The 27,748-nt window shown below is 45.4% G+C and overlaps 1 protein-coding gene across 1 annotated transcript; it reads left to right on the top strand.

The window, feature by feature from the left end:
• Window positions 1–27,420, top strand: LOC106612725 (sodium channel, voltage-gated, type II, beta). The gene is made up of 5 exons (XM_014214180.2): window positions 1–252; window positions 19,315–19,481; window positions 20,227–20,437; window positions 21,625–21,820; window positions 24,380–27,420. Exons 1-5 carry the CDS (start codon window positions 168–170, stop codon window positions 24,405–24,407), a joined length of 687 nt encoding a protein of 228 aa, XP_014069655.1. The 5' UTR covers window positions 1–167; the 3' UTR covers window positions 24,408–27,420.
• The last annotated feature ends 328 nt before the right edge of the window (window positions 27,421–27,748 follow it).

Genomic DNA, 27,748 nt, shown 5'->3' with positions numbered 1-27,748 from the left:
ACCCACAACCATATAATCAACTATTTCTACAGCTACAGTCACTGCCAGCCATATCATAGCACTGATAGAATAACACATATTTTAAGATTTTTTTTAAGTAAAAAGGAAGATTTTACGACATTTCTATTTTTATTATATATCGTGACGTTTTACTACAAGGAGATACAATGCATTTTACATTACAAAAGCGAAATAAGACGTGGATGCCAGCTATCAATTTGTGCATCGTGGGGTTGATGGTTTATATTATGGGTAAGTAGGTTACTACAGAAGCGTCTAATGTAAAGTTAACAGCGGATCGATATTTGGAAAGATGAGTGACAGGCGCAATTGTACTCACTTGGATCAAATGTGCTCAGTTTTCTCGCGCGTTGTGTGTGTAAGTGTGCTTGTGTTTGTGTGTAGATGAGCGACATTTAGATATTCCTGAAATCCTGTATGATTATGGTAGGCTACCTAATTAATAGACTGGTGGCTCACGAAATCCGCCGCTTGTCGTCACTATAAATTACCAACTTCCTCACCTCTAAGGCTAACACTTTCCCCTCACCATTAGTAATTCGATCTAATACGTCTGTATGCTATGTCAACAGACTCTGTCAAGTAACCATAACAGTAGGCTAAACGATGTGTTTTTTTGTTTGTTTTACTCCAGAGACAAACGTAGTGAATCACAAAAAGCGTATTTCCAACGTCCCAACGCCTGATCTATATCGAGGAAAAACCGAAACAACGTGGGGATTTATTATTGGCCCGCTATCTACCTATAGCTTATTCAGAATGTGTAACATTCGTGTAAGTATCAGGACTCAGGCAGATCAAGTGATGCTCTCTCTACTGATGCAGGTGCGGGGTGGAGTGGATGGACGCTGACGCACGGACCCCGCGTATATCCATCATCTCTGCACTAGAGAAGCTTCACTAGCAACATCGCCTTGCGTACAGGCTATTTGTAAACAGGCCTTGAATCTGAAAGAAATTGTCGTTTATCCTCAATTTAAAATAAAGAAATCTTCATAGTGTTTGCTTTCTCATAATAGCGGGTCCAAGCGTGACTGGCAGCTTGCTGTGCCTCGGTCAACTGGCTATGACGAAGCCTATACTGAGTTTAGCGCATCTGGGCGGATACAATAATCTATTCACATTGCCTCACTAGTTTAGCTTATATTTCCCGTTCATTTACATAGCCTACACTTTATTATTCGTATCCCAAATAGCACTCAGGTAAAGATGGATAGTGAAAGCGCTGTTTTGTGCTCAGCAGAGGCCTGCTTGGCAACAGGCTACTGATGAGTAATGACAGCTCATGAGATGAATTTGAAGAACTGTAATTTTGATGCCATGACACCATTAAGCCTATGCAGTAGCCTAAACCTTTATGTTCAACATATGCCTGTTCATATCTGTGTTATCATAATGTTGTAGAATATTACAAATAAAAAATAGGTGAAAAATGTGGAAAATACATATTGGAAAAATAGCATTGCCATGCAGTGCCTATAGCCTAACACGTTCAAACTGTTGTGATGATGCGACTGTATGTGTGTGTCACCTGGTTTACACTGTCTGGTCATTGTGCAGTATGCAGCAGAAGAGATGACTAATACCACACCAGCCTCTGAAACCTTCACCATTTCAGAACAGTCGTGTATTGTCATGCTGCTGCACCTCCTAGACTTTTACACCAGAGGGAGACAGTGCCACGCAGACATTGTACTTCATAGACCAGCAGCAATGTCTAGCAGGCAATGCTGGCATGCTGAGCTCACGTATACATCCTCTCATACTATTTCAAGGAGCAGTTGGTAATAGTAGACTTTTAGGAGCTCACAAATGCTATTTAACAACAGTATGGATGATTGATATAGAGGACTAGGCTACACTGGATGTCAACCGGTTGCAGACTAACAGCCAAGAGTATTTGTAATATCCAATATCTTTGAGTGCACTTTATAATTTCATCCACAAGGGGGCAGGCTAATCCACAGCCACTGTATAGCCCATACTGTAGTCTGTCCCATACCGTGGCTATGCAGCATTTTAGTTTGGAGCTGGCAGCATTTATTTCATAGGATAGATCATAAATTCTCATTCTCAGGATAGTGCCATAAGGCTTCTTTTGAATGTGAGGAAGTAGAGACTAGGAGTAGCTGCTTCATCATGGAAGGGATGCTGTAGGGTACATGATTAGACTGAGCTGTAAGGTACAGGCTACTGTGTGTCGTTTGTGATCCCATAGACTCCTGCACGAGGACCTTGCCTGTCAGCAGGTTCACCTAATATTGTGCCCTGTGTCATATCAAAGACATGTACCTCAGCCATCAAAAGACAGAGATCCAATACATTTTGACCACTGTTACCTCCATAAAGCCAAACGTAAAAACATTACGACCACCATATTTAGGTCAGTCCCTCAGTAATGTATTCCACCACATCATCCTTTCCCCTATTGAACTCACCAGTCATTGAGTATGCTGAGCCATTGCCTACAGCCAAACACACACACATTCACACTGAACACACACAGGACCAAGGACATTGGCAGTCACTTTTATTCAAGGCTATGTATCACTTGGCAGCTAATGGGCCCAGAGGTCATGGGGAGGTCATGGTCTATGAGACAACCTGGTCCATCAACCACCTTGTCAGCAGGCAGGTAGTGTTTAGAAAGTTGTGCCCTTGAGGTTTCTGCATTATGGTACATTTGCAGAAAACTTACAAATTCTATGGAAGCTATGTTAGGCATAACACCCCATTACTTTACATGGAGAATATTTAAATAATGCTATGTAACTGAATGCCTAGAATTAGAAAAATGTTCAAAATTCTAAAAGTTGGCCCCACTCTCAAAATACATGGCTCTGGTCCGAACTAGTCTTGAACCAGGTGAAAGAGTACCAAGGCAGAACCACAGTCTCAGTGGATTGGTGATGTTTGCTAGTTCGTGACATTTCCCAACACTGACATACCACTTTAAAATCCTTTGCACACAAGTATGCTCACACACACACACACACACACACACACACACACACACACACACACACACACACACACACACACACACACACACACACACACACACTTATTGAACCATTAAGTTTGATATTTCTATACACACTAAACAAACATTCTGCTGACAATCAAATCAAATTGTATTTGTCACATGCACCGAATACAACAGTTGTAGACCTTACAGTGACATGTTTACTTACAAGCCCCTAACCAACAATACAGTTTTAAGAAAAATAACAACAACAAAAATGTACAAAAGCAACAGTAAAATAACAATAGTGAGGCTATATACAGTGGGTACCGGTACAGAGTCAATGTGCGGAGTCACCAGTTAGTCGAGGTAATTGAGGTAATATGTTCATGTAGGTAGAGTTATTAAAGTGACTTTGCATAGATAATAACAGAGAGTAGCAGCAGCATAAAATAAGTGGGGTGGGGGGGGGGGCAATGCAAATATTCTGGGTAGCCATTTGATTAGATGTTCAGTAGTCTTGTGGCTTGGGGGTAGAAGCTGTTTAGAAGCCTCTTGGACCTAGACTTGGCGCTTCGGTACCGCTTGCTGTGCAGTAGCAGAGAGAACGGTCTATGACTGGGGTGGCTGGAGTCTTTGACAATTTTTAGGGCCTTCTTCTGACACCGCCTGGTATAGAGGTTCTGGATGGCAGGAAGCATGGCCCCAGTGATGAACTTGGCCATACACACTACCCTCTGTAGTGCCTTGCGGTCGGAAGCTGAGCAGTTGCCATACCAGGCAGTGATGCAACCCTTCAGGATGCTCTCGATGTTGCAGCTGTAGAACCTTTTGAGGATCTGAGGACCCATGCCAAATCTTTCAGTCTCCTGAGGGGGAATAGGTTTTGTCGTGCCTTCTTCACGACTGTCTTGGTGTGCTTGGACCATGTTAGTTTGTTGGTGATGTGGACACCAAGGAACTTGAAGCTCTCAACCTGCTCCACTACAGCCCCGTCGATGAGAATGGGGGTGTGCTCAGTCCTCATTTTCAGATAGTCCACAATCATCACCTTTGTCTTGATCACGTTGAGGGAGAGGTTGTTATTCTGGCACCACACGGCCAGGTCTCTCACCTCCTCCCTATAGGCTGTCTCATCGTTGTTGGTGATCACTGTTGTGTGATCGGAAAACTTAATGATGGTTTTGGAGTCGTGCCTGGCCGTGCAGTCATGAGTGAACAGGGAGTACAGGAGGGGACTGAGCAGGCATCCCTGAGGGGTCCCCGTGTTGAGGATCAGCGTGGCGGATGTGTTGTTACCTACCCTTACCACCTGGGGGCAGCCCGTCAGGAAGTCCAGGATCCAGTTGCTGGGGGAGTTGTTTGGTCCCAGGGTCCTTAGCTTAGTGATGAGCTTTGAGGGCACTATGGTGTTGAATGCTGAGCTGTAGTCAATGAATAACATTCTCACATAGGTGTGAAAGCACAGTGTGGAGTGCAATAGAGATTGCATCATCTGTGGATCTGTTGGGGTGGTATGCAAATTGGTGTGGGTCTAGGGTTTCTGGGATAATGGTGTTGATGTGAGCCATGACCAGTCTTTTAAAGCACTTCACGGCTACAGACGTGAGTGCTACGAGTCGGTAGTCATTTCGGCAGGTTACCTTAGTGTTCTTGGGCACAGGGACTGTGGTGGTCTGCTTGAAACATCTTGGTATTACGGACTCGTCAGGGAGCGGTTGAAAATGTCAATGAAGACACTTGACAGTTGGTCAGCGCATGCTTGGAGTACATGTCCCGGTAATCTGTCTGGCCCAGCGGCCTTGTGAACGTTGACCTGTTTAAAGGTCTTACTCACATCGGCTGCTGAGAGCGTGATCAAACAGTTGTCCGGAACAGCTGATGCTCTCATGCATAAATGAAAGAGCGGGAAGACTGAGTAACAAAGGGAGAAGCTATGCTATCAGGCCATAGGCAGCTACTCTATCGTAAATACAGAATCTTATGCATTCCAAATAACCGCCCATTTGGAAAAGGAAAATGCAATAAATATTTACTCTGAGCTGCGCTTCGATCGGTTGGTCGTAGATGGAAGGCCGGTTTGTCTTTTGAAGAATGTCTGGTGGTAGAACGGGTACTTGGTAGTACCGTCTTTGTGTGGTAGAAGAGATACTCTGTCCGTCCTCTGCTAGCCCACGTCTACAGTTGCTGCGCTAACGCAACAGCTAGGAGGTATCACTTCTTTAGTGAATAAGAGTTCAATGTTCATACCAAGTTGCCATGCTATATGCTCATGCTATATTCTGGCTGGTATAGTCGAAATTCATCCTTCCGGAGTGTAGGTTCCACGCTTCGCTCCACAGGTAATATTACACTTCGCTACATTACAACGGCTTGATTTGTTTGATCTGAGCAATTCTTCTTAGCTAGCTACATAGCCGTCTTTGTATCAAAGATAATTGTGTAGCTTAGAGTAACTGAGTAATTATCGAGGCTAGCTATCTTCGTCCTCCTAACGTAGTCAACACTGCTAGCTGCTAGCTGCTAGCTAGCTAGTCATCACTGTTAGCTAGCCAACTTCTACCGACTAGCAGCACCGCAGAAACTATTACATTACAACGTAACGACTTGATTAGTGTGGTGTTAGTGTTAGTTAGCCAGCTACATAGTTGTCTTTGCTGTCTCTGTATCTAAGATAATTGTGTAGTTTGAGTTTGAGTATTATCGAGGTGTGCTAGCCAGCCGCGACGCGGCGCCAGACTTACTCAACACACCTAGTCATCATTAACCCACTGCCAGCTAGCCAACCGTTACCGACTAGCAGCGCTGTAGATACTAATACTTTACAACGGAACGATTTGACTAGTGCAGTGTTACTGCTAGCTACTTAGTTGTCTTTGTCATACCTTGATAATTGTTAGCTATCCAGCCATCGAGGTTAGCTAGCCAGCTATTTCCGTCCCGCGCGACGCCATTTTTCCTAACCCAGCCAACTATTACCGACGAGCAGCATTGTTGAAACTAAATACACTACAAGGAACGTCTTGACTAGTGTTATGTTAGCTAGCTAGCTACAAAGTTGCTTTGTATCATGACAAGGTGTAGTACTGAAACTACCGAGGTTACCTAGCCAGCTACACGTTCAAAGTCAACAACGCAGCCACTGCTAGCTAGCCTACTCCACCAGCCAGCAGTACTGTATCATTTTAGTCAATAACATTTTTGCAACGTAAGCTTAACTTCCTGAACATTCGAGACGTGTAGTCCACTCTCATTTGCATTAGCGTAGCATCTTCTGTAGCTTGTCTACTATGTGTCTGTCTATCCCTGTTCTCTCTCCTCTGCACAGGCCATACAAACGCTCCACACCGCGTGGCCGCTGCCACTCTAACCTGGTGGTCCCAGCGCGCACGACCCACGTGGAGTTCCAGGTCTCCGGCAGCCTCTGGAACTGCCGGTCTGCGGCCAACAAGGCTGAGTTCATCTCAGCCTATGCTACCCTCCAGTCCCTAGACTTCCTGGCGCTGACGGAAACATGGATTACCACAGATAACACTGCTACTCCTACTGCTCTCTCCTCGTCTGACTACGTGTTCTCGCATACCCCTAGAGCATCGAGCCAGCGGGGTGGTGGCACTGGAATCCTCATCTCTCCCAAGTGGACATTCTCTCTTTCTCCCCTGACCCATCTGTCTATCTCCTCATTTGAATTCCATGCTGTCACAGTTACCAGCCCTTTCAAGCTTAACATCCTTATCATTTATCGCCCTCCAGGTTCCCTTGGAGAGTTCATCAATGAGCTTGACGCCTTGATAAGTTCCTTTCCTGAGGATGGCTCACCTCTCACAGTTCTGGGTGACTTTAACCTCCCCACGTCTACCTTCGACTCATTCCTCTCTGCCTCCTTCTTTCCACTCCTCTCCTCTTTCGACCTCACCCTCTCACCTTCCCCCCTACTCACAAGGCAGGCAATACGCTTGACCTCATCTTTACTAGATGCTGTTCTTCCACTAATCTCATTGCAACTCCCCTCCAAGTCTCCGACCACTACCTTGTATCCTTTTCCCTCTCGCTCTCATCCAACACTTCTCACTCTCCCCCTACTCGGATGGTATTGCGCCGTCCCAACCTTCGCTCTCTCTCTCCCGCTACTCTCTCCTCTTCCATCCTATCATCTCTTCCCTCTGCTCAAACCTTCTCCAACCTATCTCCTGATTCTGCCTCCTCAACCCTCCTCTCCTCCCTCTCTGCATCCTTTGATTTCCTCTGTCCCCTATCCTCCAGGCCGGCTCGGTCCTCCCCTCCTGCTCCGTGGCTCGACGACTCACTGCGAGCTCACAGAACAGGGCTCCGGGCAGCCGAGCGGAAATGGAGGAAAACTCGCCTCCCCTGCGGACCTGGCATCCTTTCACTCCCTCCTCTCTACATTTTCCTCTTCTGTCTCTGCTGCTAAAGCCACTTTCTACCACTCTAAACTCCAAGCATCTGCCTCTAACCCTAGGAAGCTCTTTGCTACCTTCTCCTCCCTCCTGAATCCTCCTCCCCCTCCCCCCTCCTCCCTCTCTGCGGATGACTTCGTCAACCATTTTGAAAAGAAGGTTGACGACATCCGATCCTCGTTGCTAAGTCAAACGACACTGCTGGTCCTGCTCACACTGCCCTACCCTGTGCTTTGACCTCTTTCTCCCCTCTCTCTCCAGATGAAATCTCGCGTCTTGTGACGGCCGGCCGCCCAACAACCTGCCCACTTGACCCTATCCCCTCCTCTCTTCTCCAGACCATTTCCGGAGACCTTCTCCCCTACCTCACCTCGCTCATCAACGCATCCTTGACCACTGGCTACGTCCCTTCCGTCTTCAAGAGAGCGAGAGTTGCACCCCTTCTGAAAAAACCTACACTCGATCCCTCCGATGTCAACAACTACAGACCAGTATCCCTTCTTTCCTTTCTCTCCAAAACTCTTGAACGTGCCGTCCTTGGCCAGCTCTCTTGCTATCTCTCTCAGAATGACCTTCTTGATCCTAATCAGTCAGGTTTCAAGACTGGGCATTCAACTGAGACTGCTCTTCTCTGTGTCACGGAGGCTCTCCGCACTGCTAAAGCTAACTCTCTCTCCTCTGCTCTCATCCTTCTAGACCTATCTGCTGCCTTTGATACCGTGAACCATCAGATCCTCCTCTCCACCCTCTCCGAGCTGGGCATCTCCGGCACCGCGCACGCTTGGATTGCGTCCTACCTGACAGGTCGCTCCTACCAGGTGGCGTGGCGAGAATCTGTCTCCGCACCACGTGCTCTCACCACTGGTGTCCCCCAGGGCTCTGTTCTTGGCCCACTCCTATTCTCGCTATACACCAAGTCACTTGGCTCTGTCATATCCTCACATGGTCTCTCATATCATTGCTATGCAGATGACACACAATTAATCTTCTCCTTTCCCCCTTCTGACAACCAGGTGGCGAATCGCATCTCTGCATGTCTGGCAGACATATCAGTGTGGATGACGGATCACCACCTCAAGCTGAACCTCGGCAAGACGGAGCTGCTCTTCCTCCCGGGGAAGGACTGCCCGTTCCATGATCTCGCCATCACGGTTGACAACTCCCTTGTGTCCTCCTCCCAGAGTGCTAAGAGCCTTGGCGTGACCCTGGACAACACCCTGTCGTTCTCCACCAACATCAAGGCGGTGACCCGATCCTGTAGGTTCATGCTCTACAACATTCGCAGAGTACGACCCTGCCTCACACAGGAAGCGGCGCAGGTCCTAATCCAGGCACTTGTCATCTCCCGTCTGGATTATTGCAACTCGCTGTTGGCTGGGCTCCCTGCCTGTGCCATTAAACCCCTACAACTCATCCAGAACGCCGCAGCCCGTCTGGTGTTCAACCTTCCCAAGTTCTCTCACGTCACCCCGCTCCTCCGCTCTCTCCACTGGCTTCCAGTCGAAGCTCGCATCCGCTACAAGACCATGGTGCTTGCCTACGGAGCTGTGAAGGGAACGGCACCTCCGTACCTTCAGGCTCTGATCAGTCCCTACACCCAAACAAGGGCACGTTCATCCACCTCTGGCCTGCTCGCCTCCCTACCTCTGAGGAAGCACAGTTCCCGCTCAGCCCAGTCAAAACTGTTCGCTGCTCTGGCACCCCAATGGTGGAACAAGCTCCCTCACGACGCCAGGACAGCGGAGTCAATCACCACCTTCCGGAGACACCTGAAACCCCACCTCTTCAAGGAATACCTGGGATAGGATAAAGTAATCCTTCTAACCCCCCCCGTAAAAGATTTAGATGCACTATTGTAAAGTGGTTGTTCCACTGGATATTATAAGGTGAATGCACCAATTTGTAAGTCGCTCTGGATAAGAGCGTCTGCTAAATGACTAAAATGTAAATGTAAATGCATGTTTCAGTCATATTTGCCTCGAAGTGAGCATAGAAGTAATTTAACTTGTCTGGTAGGCTTGTGTCACTGGGCAGCTCTCTCGACTGTGCTTCCCTTTGTAGTCTGTAATAGTTTGCAAGCCCTGCCACATCTGAGTCGGTGAAGTACGATTCGATATTAGTCCCGTATTGACGCTTTGCCTGTTTGCTTACATTTTTGCTTGTTAGCAGGAATCAGGAGGATAGATTTATGGTCAAATTGGTCAAATGGAGGGCCAGGGAGAGCTTTGTACGCGTCTCTGTGTGTGGAGTAAAGGTGGCCTAAGAGTTTTTTTTCCCTCTGGTTGCACATTTACCATGCTGATAGAAATGAGGTAAAACTGCATTAAAGTCCCCGGCCACTAGGAGCGCCGCCTCTGGATGAGTGTTTTCCTGTTTGCTTATGGTCGTATTCAGCTCATTGAGTGCGGTCTTAGTGCCAGCATCGATTTGTGGTGGTAAATCAACAGCTACGAAGAACATAGATGAACACTCTCTCGGTAGATAGTGTGTCCTACACACATGTATGCTCACACACACACACAGTGGGTGAATGCAGTGTCCTGTTAGCTAAGAAACCACAGGAAACTACAATCCCACTCTCCCCGCAAAACACACTCAGATATTAGTAGAGGTGGTATGGTAGAACCTCAACAAAAGCTTACATTCTCTTCCATGCTATTAGTGTTTTGGCTAGTTTCACAGCTGCATCTGAAATGATAGGTGTATTAGTGCAGTATTGCATATACACTCTTAAAAAAAAGGTGCTATCTAGAACCTAAAAGTGTTCTTCGGCAGTCCCCGTAGGAGAACCCTTTTAATAACCCTTTTGGTTCTAGGTCGAACCCTTTTGGGTTTCATGTAGGACCCTTTGCACTGAGGGTTTTAGAATTAACCAAAAAAGGGTTCACCTGTGGGGACTGCCAAAGAACCCTTTTGGAAACCTTCTCTCTAAGAGCGTAACCTTTTTTTTATTGTATTTGCAATATGTGATGTTAACTGTAGAGAACACATCTTGATGACCTGAAGTTATCTTGGTGCAGTGTGTGTATGTGTGTGTGTGTGTGTGTGTGTGTGTGTGTGTGTGTGTGTGTGTGTGTGTGTGTGTGTGTGTGTCCGTGCGTGTGTGCCTAATGTGTTTGTACTTTGCGTATGAGATGAGAGCGAGAGAGTTCCTGATTGAGAGAATGGCATCTGATGTAGAACGCAACTGTTCGTGTCGGTGCGTGTGTGTGTGTGTGCGACCGTATGTATTTAGCTGCCACACAGTAATCCAATGACATTTGAAAGTAGTTTCTACAGCACCGCAGAGCATCTTGTCTTTACCTTCTCTTTTACGATGACCTCGAGCCTCTGTAAAAAAAAGGAGCTGAAAGACAGAGAGGGGGAGGGAGATCTAGGGTGTACAGAGGGAGGGAGAGGAGAGGAAGGGAGAGTGAAGAAGGGAGGAGGGAGGGAGAGGGCGCTACACTGCAGTATTTCCTGCCTTGTGATAGCAGATAAAGTAGTGCAGCATAAGCATACGGTCACATGGGTGTTACACATTATTGACACGCTTGCCTTATAGGATGAGATAATCTCTCTCAGAATGCTACACATACTGTGAGATTATAGTTCAATATGTGTGTGTATAGGCCTATAGTTTTAGACAATGATGTTGGCATCAGACATATTCTTAACTCCCAGTAACACGTACAGAAAACATGTACATTTGTTCAAGATAGCATTTAACTCAGAGTTCACCTTCAGCAGTGAAGAAGTGTGTCAAAGTTAGCGCAACGCAATGTTCATGTATGATCAACGTCAACTCATCATGCATGTGCTCCCTACTGACATGATGTAACTTTCCCAACCAAAGCCTCTTGCACAAGAGATAGAGGAGACTTTCGTTGGACTCCCCCTTTAAGTTACTGCAGAACCAGATGCTACTCAAGTTAGGTTAGCTAATCTCTTAGTATTGGCAGTGAGCTACAGTAACTTCCAATTACTTCCCGTTACATTGGGGATGTAGACTTTGAGCGTCATTAAGACATGTCAGCTGACTAAGCATGGATGGGATTAGCTGATTGTGTATGTACAGTATAAGGATGTGATGCACCTACTGTAAATGAACCCCCTCCTTGGTGTGGGAATGTACTCACCATATAGGTGCACAAGATACAGTACAATGTACGATCTTAATTTGATCACTCTTTTGTTGCTGAGAATTTCCCTACATGGCAGAAATTGTAGTGTATTAGAGGTTTGAAAAGGCTTCTAAAGTTTGTAATTTCCACCGTAAATTACAAACAGACTTGATTTGCCCTAAGGGAAAATGTATCAACCCTTACAAAAAAATGCCCATTAATTATAATCCACATAATAATTCACTTTTCCTGTTGCTGCAGGGTTATTTCTTCTGCTGTAGCAAACAGGCTCAAATTAAGATCCAACATCTGTATATAGCTAATTGGAAATATTCAAGGGCAAGGCATAGTCTGGGAAGACAGTCACATATCACCAGTAAATACTAGCGTGCATGGCTGAGTGCTGACTCTGCAAGTACATGTGCTGTGGGCTGTGTGCTGTGTGTGTGTGTGACGTACAGATTGTGCATATGTTTTGCCACTGTGTAGCTATGGGTCTATATGTGAGCATATGTGTGTGTGGGGGGGAGTTACGTCGTGTTTGTATGCGTATTATGGGATGTCAGCCTATTTGTCCCTCCCTCCTATCTAAGAAGGTGCTGCGCTGCAGTACTTCCAGAGGACACCTGATTCAGAGAGAGGAAGGGAGGGGAGGGAAGGCAAGAGGATAGGGAGGAAGTGAGGGAGCCGAGGGACAGGACACTAACTGCACCACTACAGCACACAAACAGAGAGAGAGAGAGAGAGAGAGAGAGAGAGAGAGAGAGAGAGAGAGAGAGAGAGAGAGATGTGTGAGTAGAAGGTCTATCTGTAGCAGAGACCCGGTACGATGAAGAGTGAGTGCAGCAGTGGGAACTTGTCCAGGAACACAAAACCCGGCAGACTGCAGAGGGAACGAATGGTGCAGAGCCAACACACCCATCCCACCCCGGCGATCATGCACGTGCTTGCACTCACTAACAGCCGGTCTCAGACCAATACATAGACATCCCACTGAGGCACTCACAGAACAGACACACACACACACACACACACACACACACACACACACACACACACACACACACACACACACACACACACACACACACACACACACACACACACACACACACACACACACACACACACACATGCCCCCTTAGGGGATCCTACAGTACCTCCTTGCCCATCCAAGTAAAATATTGAAATAAAGATTTATTTGACCAAGATGTGCGCTGACAGAAAGATGCATCAATCTCAGATAAAGCATCCGACCGAGCAAAACGGCGCCCCTCTGTCTCAGTATGTATAGACCGTGTATTTGATGCTGTCTGGACCAAAAGAGAATGGCATGTCATACTATTTCTGTCCAGACAGCATCAAATACATGGGCTACATACAGCAAGACAGAGGGGCGCTGTTTTGCTCATTAATGCTTTCTCCAATGAGAGAGTTTCAGCAGAGATGAAGAAGTGAAACACTTGTTTCAAATCCCAAGTGTGTAGGCCTATGTCTATTTGGAAAGCTCACAACTTGGGCATTGCATGTTGCAACTCGAGCACGTGGACTGGGATATGTTCCGCATAGCGTCGAACATCAACATTGATGAATACGCTGATTCGGTGAGCGAGTTTATTAGCAAGTGTATCGGTGATGTTGTACCCACAGCGTCTATTAAAACATTCCCAAACCAGAAACCGTGGATTGATGGCAGCATTCGAGCAAAACTGAAAGCACAAACCACTGCTTTTAATCAGGGCTAGGTGACCGGAAACATGACCGAATACAAACAGTGTAGCTATTCCCTCCGCAAGGCAATCAAACACGCTAAGCGGCAGTATAGAGACAAAGTTGAGTCACAATTCAACGGCTCAGACACGAGAGGTATGTGGCAGGGTCTACAGTCAATCACAGACTACAAAAGGAAAAAAAGCCTCGTCGCGGACACAATGTCTTGCTCCCAGACAGACTAAACTTCTTTGCTCGCTTTGAGGACAATACAGTGCCACTGACACGGCCCGCTACCAAAACCTGCGGGCTCTCCTTCATTGCAGCCAACGTGAGTAAAACATTGAAGTGTATTCACCATCGTAAGGCTTCAGGCCCAGACGGCATCCTCAGCCGCGTCCTCAGAGCATGCGCAGACCAGCTGGCTGGTGTGTTTACGAACATATTCAATCAATCCTTTTCCCAGTCTGCTGTTCCCACATGCTTCAAGAGGGCCACCATTGTTCCTGCTCCAAAGAAAGCTAATGTAACTGAGCTAAATGACTACCGCCCCGGAGCACTCACTTCCGTCATTATGCTTTGAGAGACTAGTCAAGGACCATATCACCTGCACCCTACCTGACACCCTAGACCCACTCCAATTTGCTTACAGCAACAATAGGTCCACAGACGATGCAATCGCAATCACCCTGCCCTATCCCATCTGGACAAGAGGAATACCTACGTAAGAATGCTGTTCATTGACTATAGCTCAGCCTTCAACACCATAGTACCCTCCAAGCTCATCATTAAGCTCGAGGCCCTGGGTCTGAATCCCGCTCTGTGCAACTGGATCCTGGACTTCCTGACGGGCCACCCCTAGGTGGTGAATGTAGGAAACAACACCTCCACTTCACTAATCCTCAACACAACGGCCCCTCATGGGTGCGTGCTCAGCCCCCTCCTGTGCTCCCTGTTCATCCATGACTGCGTGGCCACGCAGATCTAAAGCTCAATCATCAAGCTTGCAGACGATACAACAGTATCTTACAATGTCGTAAGATGGCGCCAGAAGAAATGGCAGCAGTTTTACGGGCGCCCAACCAATTGTGCTATTATGTATTTTTTTCCTCGTGATTTGTAACTTATTTTGTTCATAATGTTTCTGCCACCGTATCTCGTGGTAAAAAAAAGAGCTTCTAGATATCAGGACAGCGATCACTCACCTGGATTAGACAAAGATTTTTTCTTCAACAAGCAGGACGCACAGGACATTCTCTGAACACCCGACAAGGCCAACATCCCAGTTATTTGCAAGAGGAAGAGACGCAAGTACAGAGGATACAGAGTGGAATGCCTCATAAGGATCCGCAGAAGGCGAGTAGGAAAGCTGCCATTACCATCAATATTACTCGCCAACGTTCAATCATTGGACAATAAATTAGACGAGGTACGATCAAGAATATCCTGCCAACGGGACATCAAAAACTGTAATATCTTATGTTTCACGGAATCATGGCTGAATGATGACATAGATATTCAGCTAGCAGGATATACGCTGCACCGGCAAGATAGAACAGCACACTCCGGTACGACGAGGGGGGGGGGGGCGGTCTGTGCATATTTGTAAACAACAGCTCACCTGAAGTAGAGTATCTTGTGATAAATTGCAGACCGCACTACTTGCCTAGAGAGTTTTCAGCTATACTTTTCGTGGCTGTTTATTTACCACCACAGACGGATGCTGGCACTAAGACCCCACTCAGTCAGCTGTATAAGGAAATAATAAAACAGGAAACCACTCACCCAGAGGCTGCGCTCCTAGTGGCCGGAGACTTTAATGCAGGGAATCTTAAATCAGATATACACACAGAGACGTGTACAAAGCTCTCCCTCGCCCTCCATTTGGTAAATCCGACCACAATTCTATCCTCCTGATTCCTGCTTACAAGCAAACTTTAAAGCAGGAAGCAACAGTGACTCGGTCTATAAAAAAGTGGTCAGATGATGCAGATGCTAAACTACAGGACTGTTATGCTATCACAGACTGTAACATGTTCCGGGATTCTTCCGATGGCATTAAAGGAGTACCCCACATCAGTCACTGGCTTTATCAATAAGTGCATCGTGGACATAGTCCCCACAGTGACTGTACGTACATACCCCAACCAGAAGCCATGGATTACAGGCAACATTCGCACTGAACTAAAGGGTAGAGCTGCTGCTTTCAAAGTGAGGGACTCTAACCCGGAAGCTTATAAGAAATCCTGCTATGCCCTCCGATGAACCATCAAACAGGCAAAGCGTCAATACAGGTCTAAGATTGAATCGTACTACACCGGCTCCGACACTCGTCTTATGTGGCAGGGCTTGCAAACTATTACAGACTACAAAGGGAAGCACAGTCTCTAGCTGCCCAGTGACATGAGCCTACCAGACAAGCTAAATCACTTCTATGCTAGCTTTGAGGTAAACAACACTGATGCATGCATGAGAGCATCAGCTGTTCCGGACGACTGCATGATCACGCTCTCCGTAGTCGACGTGAGTAAGACCTTTAAACAGGTCAACATTCACAAGGCTGCAGAGCCAGATGGATTACCAGGATGTGTTGTCCGGGCATGTGCTGACCAACTGGCAGGTGTCTTCACTGACATTTTCAACATGTCCCTGATTGAGTCTGTAATACCAACATGTTTCAAGCAGACCACCATAGTCCCTGTGCCCAAGAACACAAAGGCAACCTGCCTAAATGACAACAGACTCGTAGCACTCACGTCCGTAGCTATGAAGTGCTTTGAAAGACTGGTAATGGCTCACATCAACACAAGTATCCCAGAAACCCTAGACCCACTCCAATTTGCATACCGCTCGAACAGATCCACAGATGATGCAATCTCTATTGCACTCCCAACTGCCCTTTCTCACCTGGACAAAAGGAACACCTATGTGAGAATGCTATTCATTGGCTACAGCTCAGCGTTCAACACCATAGTACCCTCAATGCTCATCACTAAGCTAAGGATCCTGGGACAAAACACCTCCCTCTGCAACTGGATCCTGGACTTCCTGATGGGCCGCCCCCAGGTGGTGAGGGTAGGTACGCCCCCATTCTCATCGACGGGGCTGTAGTGGAGCAGGTTGAGAGCTTCAAGTTCGTTGGTGTCCATATCACCAACAAACTAGAATGGTTCAAACACACCAAGACAGTCGTGAAGAGGGCACAACAAAACCTATCCCCCCTCAGGCAACTAAAAAGATTTGGCATGGATCCTCAGATCCTCAAAAGGTTCTTCAGCTGCAACATCGAGAGCATCCTGACTGGTTGTATCACTGCCTGGTATGGCAATTGCTCGGCCTCCGACCGCAAGGCACTACAGAGGGTAGTGCGTACAGCCCAGTACATTGCTGGGGCTAAGCTGCCTGCCATCCAGGACCTCTACACCAGGCGGAGTAAGAGGAAGGCCCTAAAAATTGTCAAAGACCCCAGCCACCCCAGTCATAGACTGTTCTCTCTACTACTGAATGGCAAGCGGTACCGGAGTGCCATGTCTAGGACAAAAAGGCTTCTCAACAGTTTTTACCCCCAAGCCATAAGACTCCTGAACAGTTAATCAAATGGCTACCCGAACTATTTGCATTGTGTGCCCCCCCAACCCCTCTTTTACGCCTCTGCTACTCTCTGTTTATCATATATGCATAGTCACTTTAACTATACATTCATGTACATACTACCTCAGTTGGCCCGACGAACCAGTGACCCTGCATATTGGCTAACCGGGCTATCTGCATTGTGTCCCTCCACCCACCACCCGCCAACCCCTCTTTTACGCTACTGCTACTCTCTGGTTATCATATATGCATAGTCACTTTAACCATATCTACATGTACATACTACCTCAATCAGCCCGACTAACCGGTGCCTGTATGTAGCCTCGCTACTGTTATAGCCTCACTACTGTATATAGCCTCGCTACTGTTATTTTTCACTGTCTTTTTACTGTTGTTTTTATTTCTTTACACTGTTCACCTAACACCATTTTTGGACTGTTGGTTAGAGCCTATAAGTAAGCATTTCACTGTAAGGTCTACACCTGTTGTATTCGGCACACGTGACAAATAAACTTTTATTTGATTTGATTTAGTAGGCCTGTTTACCAACAATGACAAAACAGCCTATAGGGAGGAGGTGAGGGCCCTGATGGAGTGGTGCCAGGAAAATAACCTCTCCCTCAACGTCAACAAAACGAAAGAGCTGATCATGGACTTCAGAAAACAGCAGAGGGAGCACGTCATTTGGTTACAGTAATTCCTGTTAATGCATGTATTAATTACAGTAATTTACCTGGCCTGCTGCATGCAATGTAGCAAAATGCCCATTTGGCAATGTCTGATTTCTGATGTCTTAACTCACCACGTCCACCACTAATAAGCCAATCTTCTCAGTCATTTTTTCTTCACATCACACATTGTAAACGAAGTCTGTTTTTTTCCATTGCGAATGATAGTTCCTCAGTATTTGAAAGCTCTTTACAACACTCCTGTCCTCGATCACCAAGCCTCGGTCGGAAATGCAAAGTATCATGAGCTGATGATCCCATTGGAAACTTTATAAAAACAGCTGTCTGTCCCAAGCTCACTGGCATGGGAAACTATGAGAGCCTGGTAGGGGCTAGTTGATACAATGCTAGAAGTTCGCTAGCGACAGCTTATTGGCGGACCCAGTTGATGATTTGATACATTTTTGCACTATCAATAGCTCAGGTCAAAGGGAGGCAGAGTAGAGAGATGAATGTGATTGAAAGATCCAGAATTTTCATCATGCTATATGTTCTACTGTTTTTATTTGTAGGCTTATGAATTTACTTATTTGACGATGGTAGTTATAGGTGTACTGTTGCATTGGCCAGTAGGCTATCTCTGGGTTATATGCGCTAATTTCTTTAGCCGCCAATGGACCACAGTGTATCAACGTGTCCATATGGCCTTAGTTTAATTTTTACTTTTATATTTTTATAATTTTACTTCAGATTTTTATGATTAACCCTGTGACAATGATTTGAAATGCTGAGCTGAGGTTCTCAGCAATATTTTCTTCACCTCACACATTGTAAACAAAGTCTGTTTTTTTAACATCCATTGCGAATGAGTTCCTCAGTATTTGAAAAATCTTTCCAATGCAAGCGGGTGCACACATAGGAGGACCCGTGAAAAAACATGGCCACCTATGGATATCAAAGGCCCTTCCAACCTATTCGTTCTGGTGCCTGCCCAGCACACACACAACACACACAAACACACACACAAACAAACAGATGTGCAAATGTTCAAATGCCTAACTGATACTGTGCATTGTCATCATACGCAGTACACAGACACAGCAGTATAGACACACACAGGTATAAAGCACAGTTCTGCCTCAATGCCTCAATGAGTTATGTATTCAGGAGATTCAGCCAGACTCTTTTTCTGCAGCTTTAGCCAATGCTCATGCATAAGCCATCGCCACAACGAACGCCAATCCGCAAACAATGATTTCCATTATACCGATGAGTGAAACAATTACAGGGCAGAATTACCGGGTAGAATACCTCCGTGCCTACAGCTAAACCACTGCTTCAACTGGCTGTTCAAAATGCTGTCTAAGCGTTCGTTCACATACTCCTTCGTTATGGTTCAGGGCACTGCGGAGGAAGTGCAAGGTGTGTATAGAGCTGCGTTAAGAGTAACCGGTGCAGGAGTGAGTCACTGTGTGCATACCGAGATGTTGCTACAGTATGGTTCTGTGCTGTGCAATGCCTCCCAGGTTGTGCGGACAATTAGCGTCTATAACACTACTGCTAAAGCAGTATTCTAATACTGCTATCACCGTCTGCTAATGTTGGTCACTTTACAGAGGATTTCACTGACCCCCCCCAAAAAATGAACTTTTGAAATACATACTGTAGCAGTTTGTTTATGTGATGATCGCCATACATATGTGTGTAATCAGAATGCTCTTTCTCATGAATGAACTCACTCTTTCCTGTAGAGCAGTAAACAACAATACCCATACTTCCATTGGTAGCAGATCTATGTGTTTCTTAACCAGTCCCCTCCATCTCCCTCCTTCCCCCAGCCTGCCCTGCGTCCAGTATGGATGTGCTGGTCCATAACCAGATCGACGTCCTGAACGGCACCATGGTGAGGATCCAGTGCATCTTCACCTCCTGCTACAAGATGGACGTCAATAAGTTTGCCATGAACTGGACCTACCAGGAGAACACCAACAAGACTGAGGAGATGGTGAGAGACCAGACTGTGTGTCTGCCCTTGTCTTGTGTCAATGTCAGGCAGATGTACGATGTCCATTTTAGGACACCCTCAGTCTCAGATTGACTCAAGGAAGGTGAGGACTGGCTCAAGGAGGGGTAAGATGTAAGGCTAAAATGGACACCATACGCCTGGCTCTTTCTTCACGCTGCCATGATATACAGTAAGATTCATCTTTTTTCTTTTGCATTCTCCATCCTCCTTGCATTTCCGGTGTCAACTCCCTCTCCTCTCTCTCCTGTCTCCTATCTGCTTTTTTAAAAGCCATGCTTTCTCCAACTATTTCGATGTCTTTCATTTGATTTGATTTATTTACCCAGGATAGTCTACAGATGTAGGATCTTAATTTGTTCATTATTGTCGTAGCAAAATAATCCTGCCGCAACAGGATTTTAACGTTTAGTCCATAATGTTGCTTCATCAGTGGTTAGGCTATGAGCTGGACAAAAGTAGACTGAAGTACATGAAAAGTGCAATACTGTTAATATAACCGTGTATTATTGCGGGTTTTCAGTGAATGTATGTAAATCACAAAGCTCATCTGGATTTCCTGCAGTGCAGGAAAATTGTCAATAACAAAAGAGTGAACAAATGAAGATCCTACATCTGTACTCAGTAACAATTGCCACTGTTTTCCAGGGAGTCCTGGGTTCAATAAAAACATGTTTCCTGTCTATCTTTCTGCTAATCCCCCTCTTCTTTCTCCTCTCTCCTCCAGTTCATGACCTATAAGAAGGGGATGATGCCCCTGCGGACAGACCGGTTCAGTGACCGGGTGCAGTTTGTGGGTAATCTGGAAAAGAACGACTTGTCCATCACCCTCTCTGATGTCCAGCTGTCGGACAAGGGCATCTATAACTGCTACGTGCGCAATCCCCCTGACCGGATCCAAGGCCACGGAATCATCAATATGTTTGTCGTCACAGAACGTAAGGGCAGGGGCAAGGCGGGGAGCAAGAAGAGGCACATGGGTCAAGGCAGGGAACAAGAAGAGGGACAGGGGGCAAGGCAGGGAGCAAGAAGATGGACAGGGGGCAAGGCAGGGAGCAAGAAGAGGGACAGGGGGCAAGTTACTTCGCTGTTGCTTCGTGAGCCTGAAAATACATGATCTAAGTGATTGATTTGATTTGATAGTTGGTATTCAACAGTCATAAAAGTATGCCTTATTTGTTTGAAGATCTACTAAAATTGTGATTTTGTCAGACCGAATAGGCAGCAGCTCTATAGAAATTATGACTTGAAATAATAAAGTAATCAAAGAAAACAATTATTTTATTAAAGTAAATGATGGTTAGTAAGTGATAAGCAGTAATGGGCCAACGTGGGGCTTTTATTCATTGTTTTATTCAGTGTTGTTTATTCATCCCACATAAAGCATACTGCGTTTACTGTAGACAAAATACATATTGAAACCTAAATTGAAAACCATGGTTATTTTGTTTTATAATAGAACTGAAACCGAACCGACCTCAAAAAGCACTAATCGCTCAGCACTAATCTGTGGACAACTGGTCCATCCATCCATCCATCCATACTAGCCCATCCCTGGCTTTGAGGCTTGTGTGCCATTAATTCATGTGTCCTGGCCTTGCCATTCATCCATTTATCAATCCATTCACTCATCAATCCATCCCTCCTTACGTTCCTGGTCTGGTTGTGTGCCTGTTCATCACTGGTCTCAGTCTCAACTTTCCTTCAGCCCAGGACGTGATGACTCAACACTATACAGCTTTTTACTTATTGATGGGAGTGCCAACCCAGCTCACCTCAGAGTCATTGCCTCACACAAATGTTGGTCTCACACATACACACTTTTACACACGCGTGTTTGCATGAAGACACACATGCATTTACACACACACACACACGCACGCACGCACGCACGCACGCACACACACACACACACACACACACACACACACACACACACACACACACACACACACACACACACACACACAACATACATAAAAGGCTATTTCAGCATTGCTATCCTGTTTTTTTTGTGTCCTCACACTGGTTTTAATCAGCCCTTTGCCAACTGTACACTCTATTTACAGAACTATCTCACCTCCTTCCCCTCTCTTCCTCTTCCCTCCTCCTCTCCCCCCCACAGTGCCTCCCCCGCGGGACTCGACCATAGCGGTGGCGATCGGGGCGTCAGTCGGCGGTGCGCTGGCTCTGCTCATCCTGTCCATGGTGGTGGTGAAGTGTATAAGGCGCCACAAGAAACAGGAGCTCATCTCTGACGAGCAGAAAATGGAGGAAGAGGGCAAGCTGGATGCAGAGGGGGGCACCGAGGAGGGAACCAAGTGAGAACCCCCCTTTGTTTTAACCTTCTCTTGAAGTGATGTCTTCTTCTTTAGCCATCCTATTTCTTCCTCGATACCTCTACAGATGTAGGCTCTTAATTTGAGCCAGTTTGCTACAGCATGAAAATAATTCTGCAGCAACAGGAAATGGGAAGTTGGACATTCTTCTGGGGTTTTACGTATGTGTAAGGGAAAATCAAGTCTGAAATTTCAAAGTGGAAATATCAAACTTCAGAAACCTTTTTAAACCTCAAATATAGCACAAGTGCACAACTTTCCTGCATTTCAGGAAAGTTGTGCTGCAACAGGGTGATCATATTAAAATCCTACATCTCTATATTGCTTTGCTCTAGGACTCTTTCTTAAGGTTGTGAAATTCTAATAGCGCATACCCTGATTTGCACTATCCTCCTCTTTCTTGCTTTCATTTCTCTTTGCCGTTTGTCCTTTTCTCTAGTGCTCTCGCTCTCATCTTCTGTCATCTACTTGAGGCAATGCTTTTGAGGCAAAACTGGAGAGTCTTAAAATCTACTTCATTATCTTTCTTTTTCAGCTGTACATAGGCGCTGATGGGGGTGGTCCATCATTTATACCGAACAAGTCACAACATTTTGGAATAACCCCAGAAACACATGCCAGAAATATGTCCGGTTTAAAGTGGATTCATACATTTCTCTTAAAACCACTCTGACAAATGGTTGAACAAAGCTGTCAAATATCCCCTCTTCCCCTTCTTTTATTCTTCTTTGTGTTGAATGTGTGTTCCTGCGGGTATGTGTGTCTGCGTTTTTTATGTGTGTTCTTGTGTGTGTGTGTGTGTGTGTGTGTGTGTGTGTGTGTGTGTGTGTGTGTGTGTGTGTGTGTGTGTGTGTGTGTGTGTGTGTGTGTGTGTGTGTGTGTGTGTGTGTGTGTGTGTGTGTGCGTGCATGCTCGTGCCCCATGTGTATGTGTGTATATTGCCATGAGCCAGGCAGCTATAACCGGCCTGCATGGTCCTGGAGGCCCAAGTTCGCTGGAGCCACACCCCCTCCCTCACGCTGGTAACAATCTGTGATTGGTGTTTTGTTCTGGTCATGTGACCCCAGTTACCCAAGAAGAAGTGGCCACTTATGGCCTTCTTCCCCAAACCGTGCTGTTTATCCCGCTCTCTCGTTACCATGGTGATGGGAACTTCAAATTCTGTTTGATATTTAGCTACGATAATTGCAGTGTGTCCTTGGTTCATGTCCTGTATGACCACTGCTGTGAAAGGACAATAGATTAAAACAGTGTGCTGTCATCTCATGTATCAGTGGCCGTGAAGGACAGAAGACATGGAAAGGACTGTTCAGACACAGTCTCACTCTCAACCGCTGTCCTGATCTCTTCCAATAGAACGGTCAATTCTATCCTACCTTTCCCTCTCTGGTCTGCTCTCCCTTCTACTTTCAACCTCTTTTCTACCTGATCATCTCTCTTCCAGGCCTTAGATCTGACCAGTTCTGATTCTGAATGCCTGTAGGTCTCAATCCTAACTTCAGATACAAACACAACTTTTCTGCACAAATCTGTCGTCTAACATGATTCATGGGGGAAGGAAAAGTTACGTGTGCTCACTGTATCTCAAGTTAGATTTTGTCCATTTGTTTGCAGTCAGGTGTTTGTTTGACCTGACACATGGCTGTAGACTCCGCCATGCAAGGTTCCAGGATGAATTTCTGTCCTACTTTATTTGGATAGGCCTGGACTTTCATGGTCGTACTTTCAGCAAACCGTCTGTTGATAAGCAACTGCTTGTAGGGTTAGGGTTAGGTTAAGAATAAGGGTTATGGTTAGGGCTAGGATTAGGGTAAGTGTTAAGTTTAGGGTTACTATAAGAGTTAAGGTTAGGGTTAGAGATAGGGTTAGGGTTAGTAGATAGTTAGTGGAAATATTACTGATAGTAGATAGTAGATGGTCTGTAGAGCATCTACAAAGGGACTATGCACATGTGTGTCATCGCTTTTTTTGCAGACTATAGGAGTCTACAGCCATGTCTCAGGGCAGTGTGTTTGCATGTTTTTACTAGGTTTTGAGTGACTAGTATCTAACCTGTTTTCCACACTCTATGAGAGATCCACCCCTGCCTGTTTCTGCACAGTAGCTATTGCTGTGTTTGCATTGTGGCCCTAGCCAATGTGGTGTGGTGATGGGTGTGTGTGGTGCAGTCTGTGTTTGATGTATGGGATGGGATTGTACAAGTTAGTCCCGACTTTTCCCCCTGATCCTACAGTGGGATGTAAATACTGTACAACAGCAATAGCATGGAAATCCGATTTAAAAACAAGTCCGGTTGGCAAGATAACCAGTGCCTACTTTAGAAAGCACTGACCTAGATGTTTAAACTATCTTGTCTTCTACCCTCATGTGACTTTATTCTGTGGGACATATCTTTAGTGTGTTGATCTTAGGTGTGTTGTTTCCTTGTATATGTTCAATAGCTGGATTTGATGTACTGTATGTACTGTATTGCTGAGCTCATATATATCTCTGCTCTCTTCTTTCCCTGCCTCTCTGTTTCCAATGAACCATAACCTTCAGGAAAGCATTCCTGCCTGAAGATGTATAGTGACCCTTCCTTGAATCCTTGTCCAGCATCTGCCTCACCCCACGCCCCCTCCTTCCCTCCTCTTGTCCAGCTAAACAAGATTGCCGCTATGGGAAGCCCCAGCCGCCAGCCACGCCACTCACGCCACCCACGCCTGCCTCTGTCTTCAGTCGGCCATCTTATCTTCTCTCTTCTTTGACAAGAAGCCACAAAAGGCGGAGGAGGCTAGTGGACGGCAGCCTCCAAACGACATTCCTCTTTCCCCTTTTTCCTCGCTTCTAGTCTCTCTTAAAATACAGACGTAGGACATGTAAAATGCAATGCAGGACATTTAAAATGTGTACTGTATTTGAGGTTTAAAAAGGGTTCTGAAGTTTGTAATTTCCACTTGGACATTTTAGACCTGATTTTCCCTCCTAGAGAAATATCAATTCATTATGATCCACATAATAATTAACATGTCCTGTTGCTGCAGGATTATTTTCCTACTGTAGCAAACTGGCTCAAATTAAAATCCTGCATCTGCGGAGTAAATGGATTGGTTTGACAGCCGTGATTACTGGGAAAGATCCTGCTCTCTCTCTCTCTCTCTCTCTCTCTCTCTCTCTCTCTCTCTCCCTCTCTCCCTCTCTCGCTCCCTCTCTCCCTCTCTCTCTCCCTCTCTCCCTCTCTCTCTCGCTCTCTTGCTCTCTCTCTCTCGCTCTCTCTCTTTTTCCTGCTCTATCACATTACTTAGCGATGCATAATGGCTGAGGCAAAAAAAGTTCCCTGTTTTTTTCTGACAGCTAGTGTGTGTCCAAATGACAACCGTTCTGTGTGCGAATGGTATGGATGGATTTTTTTGTCTGTTTGTGTTCGTTTTTTATGTACAGGGTATAAGCTTGTGAATGACCTTTAGATGTCACTACGGGCAGTGTGGGTGTATACACGTGTGTGAATATGCGTTTGAGTGTCCTTAGAGTGTTTGAGTGTCTTCTCTTCAAACTCAGACTCTCCCTGAATGGAGAAGCCAGGGATGATTTTATCAGTAGTCAACCCTTCTGAACCCTTGCTTCACCTCCAATATGATTTTTAGCCTGTGTTGCTTCCTCATACTAAGTTACTACTGTATCGTATATTAGCATGATATTTTTTGCACATATTATGACAGGCACAATTCTGCCTACGATGGATGGATCATTCATCTGTTGGTCTTTGATGATATTGTAATATACATTGCACAAAAAGTCCAATCCCCAAATGATGTCCCCCTTTTGTCCACCTGCAGTATCCCTTGACACTCAAATGAGCACGCAGACACATTGACTATACTTGAACCAACACATAAGCTTCGACCACCACATACAGCCACGTAGCTGTTTTGCACATTAGAAGTCCACACAAAGAGGCCTACACATACACACAAGCTGAGCACTTTCAGGGAAAACAGAAAAAAAGTAAGATAGAGTAACATTTATATCAGATACATATATTTCTACGTTTTGTCCTAATAACAAGCTGTACTTTAGAGGTGTGCTTTGATTGCTGTCGCTATTTAGGTGTGGTCCTCACTGTCTTAAACTATCAATGTTTGAATGTATGGGACCTCTCTCGTCTGAGGTAATTGATATTGGACGCTCTTTGGATGTTACATATTTAGCTAAATGAGTATTGTATTTGGGAGACAACGTGAGATGTAATTAATATACAATCAATCATTCCACTTTCCACCCATTGCATTTCAAACTACCTTCAAAGATGTCGGGCTTAAATTACATTATCATAAGAGCATTATAATGTATGTAAGTCTGTGAAGGATCACAAAAAGTATCCAAAAGCACAGATGAACTTTGGATTTGCTAAACAACATCACAACTGCAAATTAGTAGCATTATTTATTTTAGTCAATATTTGTAATATGTTATCTTAATTTGCACCTTGTGTCTAAAAGTCTTGGCTTTATATTTTTTCAACAGACATTGTTGGGGGAGCAGACAGGCTATGGGAGTGTAACTGTAGTTATATGACTGGGTGCCTCTGATATTGTCTGACGTGGTTTAAAGGGCTAAAGCCAGGGGCCACGCTGATTCTGTGCCCAGGAGTGCCCTACCTCATCTGGAGATAGTCTCTGCCTGTCTCTGCAATGGCCACTCCATTCATTGGCTGCCTTTACGTTATTCACTGCCAAAGCATGTTTTCTTTTCTACTTTTTATTTGTCTCCTCAGATCTCCTAGCCGTTCTAGTTTAGATCTTTCTTGGTCGAGTATTGCACTTTGATATTGTTGAATTTTGTACCACATAGTCATGTAATTTGTACTTTATGCCATGACTTTGTGGTTGTTCTAGCTGTTGAAATTGTTGTAGTCATCATTACTTGGTCTTTGGGAAGTTGGCCTGAGTTTGGGGAGCTCACATCTGAAAGATCATTAATTAAACAGTGGAAGGTCAATGCTGATCTCCACCTGTAGGGCGTACACGCTCCCATTCTAGACTTACTTAATGACTAATATAAATTAATTCAACTTAGTGCAATTGTGAGTGTGGTGTGTAAATCAGTATGTAGGGAGTCTGAGACAGCTAGAATCATGGTGAGAAATGTCTGGGAAGCTTGTTGCCACAACCAGAGACGATAACAATCACAATCAGACTTAATTATCCAAAGTAACCTCAAGAATTACAAATAATAATAATTTAGATTGTACTGTATTTTATACATGAGCACACACACTTACACACACTGCTACCGATGGCTAGGGGACAAAGCAATACATGTAGCCTAATGAAATAAACATCACCTCCATTTCCCCTGTCACTCACTCTGACGTCTCCGCTGGACTCCTGAATGCCGGGATAGCTAGCTGGGATAGTGGAGGTCCCAGAGTTTTGCGTTTGACTGTCTGTCTCTGTGTGGTCGTGCATGTTTTTGCTGCAGTTGTTCCTCTGTGACGCATGGCTCTAACCAGGACCTCTCGCACCGAACACCAGAAATGCTTGTCTCTAATAATGAGCTGTATTCATTATTGTATTTTGAAATAAAAATGAGCATAGAAATATTACAGTGTGCCTTTTATTGTCAGCCATTTTTTTACTAACCTCTGACAAATGAGCTCTAAAACTTCCCTGTGGAATTACTACTGGTGAGAAGGGGTGATTAATGATAGCAGGTGAAGTGCGGAGGCTGTGAGGCTGGGTTATGGCCAGTGCACCAGTGTGCTGTATATAGCTACTACCGTTAGACAGCACTGTAGCAACATCCAAAGACTTAATCTTGCTGGATAGAGAAAAAAGAAACAGCAACTCAAGCTGCAGATTTTCTCTCTCTCTCTCTCTCTCTCTCGCTCTACACTTCCTTTTTTCTCTCCCTCTGGCTCTCTGAAAGTGA

Source organism: Salmo salar, chromosome ssa09 (assembly GCF_905237065.1).
Source record: "Salmo salar chromosome ssa09, Ssal_v3.1, whole genome shotgun sequence".
NCBI lineage: Eukaryota > Metazoa > Chordata > Actinopteri > Salmoniformes > Salmonidae > Salmo > Salmo salar.
The sequence above is the reverse complement of the archived record's forward strand: the minus strand, read 5'-3'. Positions and strand labels throughout refer to the sequence as shown.

Coding starts and splice junctions, on each gene's coding strand:
- LOC106612725 (XM_014214180.2), top strand. CDS start 168: ATGCATTTTACATTACAAAAGCGAAATAAGACGTGGATGCCAGCTATC. Junction 253..19,314: donor GTTGATGGTTTATATTATGG/GTAAGTAGGTTA, acceptor TCCTTCCCCCAG/CCTGCCCTGCGTCCAGTATG. Junction 20,438..21,624: donor TATGTTTGTCGTCACAGAAC/GTAAGGGCAGGG, acceptor TCCCCCCCACAG/TGCCTCCCCCGCGGGACTCG.